An 8,587-nucleotide genomic window follows, 5' to 3' on the forward strand; every position below is an offset into this window, starting at 1 on the left:
ATTGTATTAATTCCTTGAAGAGAAGTATAAAAAATCGTCAAACTATTATTGTCGTCAATGATGCTTCATTAATTTGGGTAATAGGGACTAATTGAAACAAAAAGATGAAATAAACTACATACTATAAACAAAATTAATAGAGAAATGGTACTAATTCGTTTAGGGTAAACGCAAAAAAAAAACGCATGCTATTGTTGACGCCAATGACGCATAATTAATTTTGGTTATATGCACAACTGGTATTATTGTAATCGGTGCAGTTTTAGTTGGTACCAAACACACTAATAGCGGTAAAATATATTATATTACAGCATTTGGTATGTATAAAAACTGCATCAGTACAAAGGAGTTGTAATATAGATACAGCCAGGAGCAGCAGCATCATCTTAAATGATACTGAATACAGTAAACTTTATTTTGATGGCATATTAAAAGCATGTTTTGCTTTATCTAATAACATAAAGCCAACAGGAAGGACAAAATATAGCAATAAATAAATAAATATTGGAAAATTTAGCTTTATTAATTGGTTTGATAAATTACTGTTTCAGTTTCGTGTATAATTTCTTATCGTTTAATCTGTTGTTCTGTACTGATTTTTTTATTTTTTACACCCCGTACAAAGAACATGTACTCAATCAGTTATTAATAATTGATGATCGTAATTATAAGGAATCAGTGTAAGGTATACCAGATAAGTTTATGCTAGACCATTGCACTTAATCTTAAAAATTATCAGAGTTGGGTACTCCGGAAGTGGTACTTTGTCTTACAAAATCATCAACGTAAGGGCAAATGTAAATCTTGCAATGGCACGCCTTACCATTATTCCAATTAATTCAAATATTGTTAGTAATAAACGATGATTATTAATAATAACCACATGGCTGACATTCAGATCCTATAAACATATTTTTCTCAATCTATCCTTACTCTATTATAAGAAAAAAAGAACACATTTTTTAAAAAATATTATTAGCTATTAAAAAAATAAAGGAGTATTTTAACACAAAATATCACGCTGTATTATATTTTTTGGATAAACTGTATTCCGAATTTTATTTTGCTTACAAACTGATTTTGTTAGCCAAACATTAAATCATAGCCTCTAACGGGAATGCTAAGTGATTTCTTTTGGTGGCGCCAATTCACGCTTACCAGGTTGATGTGATCAAGGAAAATTGTTAAATTTCAGGTGGGTGAGGAAAGGGAAAGTATTCTTAATATTCCCGTTTGAGGTGGTAAACCCATATTTGGCGATGCGAATTAATTTGGTCTTAAAATAAGTTTCAAATTGCACCAACTTCAATATAACATGCTATTTTAAATTTTAAAAAATTTATCTTTTAGGTTTAGGAATAAGATATTTTATAACAAATAAAGGAGAGATTAAGGAAAATACTAGTTACGGTAATTCTGTTTATTAGAGACGTGGTTATTATTAATAATCAGAATATTTTTTTTATATAACTGTTTATTATTATCCCCGTTAATATTAATTATTAGCCGTACATATTAATTATTTGCACTGGAATAAAGACAAAGCAATATGGTGGTTCATTTCCTAATTGATACTTATTCGGTATTACTTATGCTGATGTTTTTACTAAGGTTAAGTGCTTTTCCCTGATGTTCTGAACAAAAGTACTTTTCTTTATATATATTTAAGTATAGTATTGTTAAAATAGTAACTAGTGATTATTGATATTAACCCATTGAAGTGAAGTGTTTGTCTAGAAAAATGATCTATTGAATAGAGAAAATAATCTTTTCCTGGATATTCAACATCGTAACACTTTTTAAAAAAAAAAAAAAAGAATGCTGATTTAACCCCAACTATTTTAGTCTCAATATCCACCACTTAAAGCTTAAAAAAAATTTAAATTGCATCCATTTACTCTCTGAATATGAAAGGTATATTTTCTAGTGTATGCATGCTAAATTGAATGAAGTCAATTTCAAAGAGATCAGTTTAATGGTTAAGAAGTGGTTATATTTTCGAAGTTACAAAGATTTTTAAAAGTATAAAAAGCACAGTTTTGTACGTATAGTCTAGTAGAATAAGATAGGTTTTGAAAAAAAAATTATAACCAAGATTATTTTGGTCATCGAATGCTTTGTTGTGTCATTATAAACAGTAACCAAAAACGTTCCTGCACACTTAATCATTTTTTATGGGGAAATGGGGATGATAAGAGAGAGGGAAATCTGAGTATGAACCTAACATCCGAAAGAACTTGTCTTTATTACCGAATTATTAGTCCCATTATTCTTTAGTCGAATTATCATTCAATTTAGCGAATAATAGCGAGTATTTCATTCAAATTTATAAGGAATTATTTGGTAAATAAAGTAAAACAGGTTTTTAACCTGATACCACAAAAAAAAGCTGTTAATGCTGTTGAGTCCTGCTTGGTGTTATTCAATTTAGCGTAGTAAAATATAAAGGTAACAATATTAGGTAACTATAAGTACAAAACTTTGATACAAAACAGAAACTTCTTAACTATTATTCGATTAATCTCGGGATAATTCAATTATAACAAAAATACACCTTTCATGTTCAGATAATTCTAGGATAGCAATTTAAAAACTCTACATAACACAGGTCAAAAAGCTTGCATTTTATACATAAAAAGCTAAATAACTTCTTAAATATTCATTCAATTTACTTGTGCATAGTTTCATTCGATTTAGCTTGGAAAAATACATAGGATACAATAATTCATTTGGTTAAATAGTAAAGAATGATGCCTAAATAGGCAAAAGTCAAAATTGTACATTTTTGTACATAAAACTCTTGCAACTTCTGAAATATTAGTCCAATCGTTGTGATTGGTCTCATTTGATTCATTTTGTTAGAAAAAAATACATCAGAAACAATGCCTCATTTATCTGTGTAGAATAAATTGGAACACTCCCTCAAATCTCTTTCATTTGCCTTGAAAAGAGGGAGCTTAGCTGACTGCGCAAGCTTTAAGATATCATTTATGTGGTCAAAATCATAACAAAGCTTTCGATGAAGAAAAAAAAATATTGAGTGTCCATTTTCCGATTAAAAAAAGTGTAATTTTACAGGTTTTTTAGTTATTTATCGACACTTTTATGATAAAAAAACAATACATAAAATAAAATAAAGTATTTTTTTGCATTCCAATACGCTTCAATGACAAATTCTAAAACACAGCAAACGAAATTTTTTAAACACCAATCACGTCGCCCTACAGCCAACAGAATTTTTTTTTTCTTCTATTTGAATGTTTTTACTTCGCACAAACTTCACGCGTGTTTTTTACGGTTTCTAAACACACGTGACCATTATCTGCTTCGGTTACAATTTGGAGTTGTAATTAGGTACTTACAGTTCAAGAAGAAGACTTCGGATACCCACACATGGGACCTATGATGTCAGTTAGCAAAATGCAAAATGGCACGCTAAAGTTGAGCTAAGTTTCCCCTCGTAAGTTAGAATGTTAATTAACATAAAATTAATTAAATCCTCCAATTAGTTTAAAAGTAATACTTTCCCATCTACGTCTTTTACTTAGCTTATATTTATTATGTGCTAATGTATTTTATCGTAACCGTGATATATTTCTGTATTGTGTACCTGGCAACTTTGATGCATAATTAGTTTGCTTATGTTCTAAAAGGCTTCGTGTCTGTAAATTGCAGCAAACAAATAAATTTCACGGACGCCTTTTTAATGTTATTCAAATGAACTACTAGTTCTACAGATGAATAAACAGATACAAATTAAAACTTAATAAACATTTATTAATTCTAAAGCAATCTCAATTTAGTGATATTTTCAAAAACTAACTAATTCGAACACTAAAAAATCAACACAAAACATTTCAAGAAGGTTGCCAACATAAAAACCAAAGTTAAAGAATAAAAATTAAATGAAAGCAGCAGCAGCAGCAGTCAGAGTCACGTGACACCAACTATAAAAACATATTACAATCTCTAACATACTCCCACCTTGCAAAGTTAGGCTTATTGAACTTTGCAACCAAAATTTTACGAAAGTTGGAACTTTAAACTACTAGAGCTAAAAATAAAAAGAATGCTCATAAATCCAACCGAACAGGAACTTTGATGATTCTTCCCGACTTAGTTTTAGGAAAATAATTCACCTCTAAAGCTTCATTGTTTTCTTCAAAATCGTCAGTCCTTCTAGCAGCTTTTAAGACCTCAATATCAGTTTTGGTAGACACTTCTAATGGGTAAAGCCTTTGAAATGGACGGATCCTTTCCCCCTTACTGGTCCTCAGTTTTGCAACTCTAGGAATACCATCTTTACCAGGAAAAATTTCTAAAATAACTCCAAGTGGCCAATCGATGCGACGGACATTGTCATGTCCTATTAACACAACATCACCAACGTCTAAAACGTTATTTCTTCTTACCCCTTTGTGGACTAAAAGAGCAAGGTATTCATTTCTGAATCTTTGTCTGAGATTTTCACGTAGCTTCTGTAAATACTTTATTCGTTTTATGAGGCAAGATCGGTCTACATTATCTAGATCTGGTGTTTCGCTGTTACCGCCACCGTGAATAAACATTTCGGGTGTCAACGGTACTAATTCATTTGGATTATCTTGTATGTAAGTGAGTGGCCTTGAATTTATTACTGACTCACAGTCACACAATATCGTGTAGAGTTCTTCGTAATCGATGGTATATTTCCCTAGAACTCGACGTAGCAGTTCTTTGAGCATTCTGACCATTCGCTCCCACCACCCACCCCACCATGCTGCGGTAGGTGGAATAAATTTCCATGTGATTCTCTGAGCGGTTGAGTATGCGGCTATTTTGTCCCAATCTAATGCTTTCAATGCTCTGTTGGCTCCCACAAAATTTGTGCCGTTGTCGGAATAAAGGATTGAAATCCGGCCTCGTCTGGCAATGAATCGTCTGAGGGCTTGGATATAAGCATCTGTGGTGAGTGATTGTACCAGTTCAAAATGGACCGCTCGGTAAACGGCGCACGTAAATAAAACGATCCAAGCTTTTCCTTTTGACTTCAAGTAGAGAGGACCAGCATAATCTACACCACTTACCTTGAAGACTTTTGTCAAGGTAACTCTTTCTCTAGGCAGCGGAGCGAAGGGAACTTCAACTGGTTTAGATTTGAAACGCTTGCATGTCACGCATTTAGAAATGACATCTTTTACTAACTTTTTAGCCTTAAGAATCCAAAACTTCTCCCTAAGTCTGACAAGTACGATAGAAGAACCAGCATGCATTGATTTCTCATGCTCTTCTCGTATTAACTTCATAGCGAAACTATTACCAGGTAAAAGAATGGGAAATTTAAAATCTTCAGTTTCATCACTATTTACAAGTTTGGTTCTTATTCGCAGTAATCCCTTTTCATCTCTAAATGCTTGCATTTTGTTAAGAAACTTCTCATCTTGAAACACTTTTAATTGCATGGATTTGAGCACTTGAGTTTCTGCTTCTTTGAATTCTTCATAGCTCAAGTTACCTTTTAATTTATTTTCATGTGATGTGTTATGTATGAAACGAAGAATCCATGACACCACTCTGATGTTTCTACTGTAAGAGGAAAAATGATCGCTCCATATTTCTGTAACTTCAATATTTACAATTGAAGATACGATCGTTCTTCTTTTTTCTCTAATCACTTCTTCTTCATTGACATCTTCCTCTGAGTCGTTAGTTGGCCATTCACGGGATGGAAGGTACAACCAACAGGGACCCTCCCACCATTTTGACTGGCACAATTGCTTAGCTGAACAACCTCTACTTGGCCGATCCGCGGGATTCAAGGATCCAGGTACATGTCTCCATGCTTGAACTGGTGTCAGTTTCCTAATTTCTTGAACACGGTTCTGTACGAATACACCCCACGTTTCTTCTCTTTTCAACCAAGCTAACACTGTGGTGGAATCTGTCCAAAAATACACATTGTGGGTTTTAAACTCTTTTCGTACCTCAGTGGATAGACGAGCAGATATTGTGGCACCAAGAAGTTCTAATCTTGCAATTGTTGTCTCTTTTTTCCCACAAGGGGCAATTCTTGTTTTACTTTGTACCAGCTGTACATAAACATTAGTCATATAACAAACTCGCAGAAAGACTACTGCCGAATAGGCATACTTGCTTGCATCACAAAAAAAATGAAGTGAAATATTTTCAACTCCCTTATCGCAGTGCAACCATCTTGCTACCTTCACATTCTTCAAACATTCAAGCTCATTTAACCATCTTAGAAATTCTTCGCCCGTTTTTTGATCAACTTCAGCGTCCCAACCAATTTTAGACTTCCACAAATTTTGTAACAAAAGTTTTGGACGCATCATCACTGGACAGCTTATCCCTATGGGATCAAAAACTTTGTGTGAAGCTGATAAAATATTTCGCTTTGTGATCACTTCATTCTTTGTTTCATTAACATCAGGAATATTTATGGAAAGAGTATCACTTTGTCTGTCCCATATCATTCCTAGAATGTTTGTTGACCTTACAGTGGATTCAGCGGGATTAGTGAACTCCCACCCTCTTAAATCAAATTTTCTTTCAGCCATAATTTCTGTGTCAACTTCAATAAACTGTTCTAACTCTTGCTCAGTTTCAACACTAACTAAACAATTATCTACATAAAAACTGAGTAGCAGTTGGCGGATAATGCCTTCAGGATATCTTCCATTTCCTTGTGTGGCTTCATCTAGTTTGTTTTCTAAGTGGTATCGTATGGTTGACGCAAGCAAAAAGGGACTACAAGAAACACCGAAGACAACTCTTCGATGACGGTAATGTTTGAGCTCACCTTGTTCGTCGTGCCATAGAAAACGTAGAAAATCTCTATCTGGCTTATGGAGACCTATTTGCAAAAAAGCTTTGCGTATATCTGCTGTTATGCCGAACTTATGGAGGCGAAATCTTGTCATTATGGAAGGAATTAATTCGATCAAATTTAGGCCCTTTTCAACACAGTCATTAAGACTGGGATGTCCCTTTTGTTTAGACGAAGCATTAAACACCGGCCTAATCTTTGTTGTACTGTTCTCCTTCACTACGTGACGATGTGGCATATAGTGACAAGTCAATTTCAGTTCTTCTACAGGAACTTCTTCGATGATGCCTTCTCGTTCCCATTCTTTGAAAACATTTCCATATTCCTCAAACAAATTTTCTGCTTTAAGCTTCCGAGTTGTTACTTGCAACCCTTTTAGTGCTAAATTAAAATTGTCGGGCAAAGGCAAATGTACGTCAAGCCAAGGTAGACTAACAAGGAAACGTTAATCTTCAACTTTAACAGTCTTTAAGAAATGATCTACCGAAGCGTTATAAAGTTCTTTTTTAGTCTCCTGTTCTGATGGATCCTGTATCCCTATGGTATCCAATGTCCACATATCGGATATATCCATTTCTTTCACTAAAAGAGAAGTTACCAACATAGAATTGCATAAAGATGTATCGCTTTCAGGCACTTTTCCCGACAAAGTCCAACCAAGTAAAGTTTCTATGGCGACAAGTCCACAAGTTAATACTTTACGCTGACCTGTCATAAGCTTCCCTATCACGTCAGCTCCAAGAAGTACTTGTACAGGTTGCAATTCATTACCAATATCTGATAAAGTTATCTTCATTTCCTGAAGCTCCTTGATCCACGGACCTGAAGTTACAGGTGTAATGTTATCACATATAGAAGACTGATCCAAAGCTTCCATGTTACAAGTTATGCTGCTTTTAGGATTTCTTAATCGAATTCTATATCATGTGTGTTCATACTTATCAGAGTTAATACCACCAAATAAAGAATGTATAAATGTTTCTTTTCTTACCGGAGTATATCCCATTTGTTCCACGAGACTTTTCAAAATATACGTTTTTTGGGATCCGGAATCTAATACAGCTCTCACTAGAATTTCCTTGTTATCTGAAACCAGTTTGATTTTTAATGTCTGAAGAAACACTTTGGGACCATAAGTAATGTTAGACATGTTAATCTCAGAACTTTCACATTTCTCACCACTTTCTCCTGATTCTTTACCTCGGGTATCTAGCTTCTCACACATAAGTGGCACATGTCTTTTACCGCATACAATACATTTGATAAACATTTTGCACTTACGTACTGGATGACCAGGATTCAAACACGCAAAACAACACTGGTTTTTCCTTACTATATCTTGTCTCTCGGCAAAACTCATCCTTTGAGCGGTGAAACAGTCTGAGCTGGAGTGCTTTCCAGAACAAAAAACACATAATTTCTTTACCTCTTTTGAAGCCACAGTAAGTAAATTGGCAGCTGTAGGCACTCTACCTGAAATCAAAGGCTTTCCTTTTTTCTTAAAAGTTTGGCGATTTTCACTTGAACCCAAACCAAACCCAGCCATGGCTAAATTTATTCTTTCCTCTCCTTCAGTTTCGGTTTTCAGGAAATTCATCAAATTGTTCAGTCGTTCTTTAGCATCAGTTGAAGCTGCGTAAGAAGGACTTCTGTTCCATGCTTTCAGGAACTCTTCTTGAAAACAAGATTCAACCATTGGATAAAGTATTGAAGCACATTTATCAGTTGTTACTCCTAGTGTCTCTAATGCTCTAAGGTACG

At 34.1% G+C, this 8,587-nt stretch overlaps 1 protein-coding gene across 1 annotated transcript; it reads right to left on the minus strand.

Annotated features, from left to right (window-relative positions):
• Window positions 1–4,073: 4,073 nt before the first annotated feature.
• Window positions 4,074–7,064, minus strand: LOC147814119 (uncharacterized). The gene has a single exon (XM_087160211.1). It carries the CDS (start codon window positions 7,062–7,064, stop codon window positions 4,074–4,076), a length of 2,991 nt encoding a protein of 996 aa, XP_087016337.1.
• Window positions 7,065–8,587: the final 1,523 nt, after the last annotated feature.

Source organism: Parasteatoda tepidariorum, chromosome 3, assembly GCF_982258835.1.
Source record: "Parasteatoda tepidariorum strain Cologne lab strain chromosome 3, Ptep-v5.0, whole genome shotgun sequence".
Classification (NCBI taxonomy): Eukaryota; Metazoa; Arthropoda; class Arachnida; order Araneae; family Theridiidae; genus Parasteatoda; species Parasteatoda tepidariorum.

What these genes read in the sequence shown, in the direction of transcription:
- LOC147814119 (XM_087160211.1), bottom strand. Translation starts at nt 7,064, where the DNA reads ATGCCACATCGTCACGTAGTGAAGGAGAACAGTACAACAAAGATTAGG.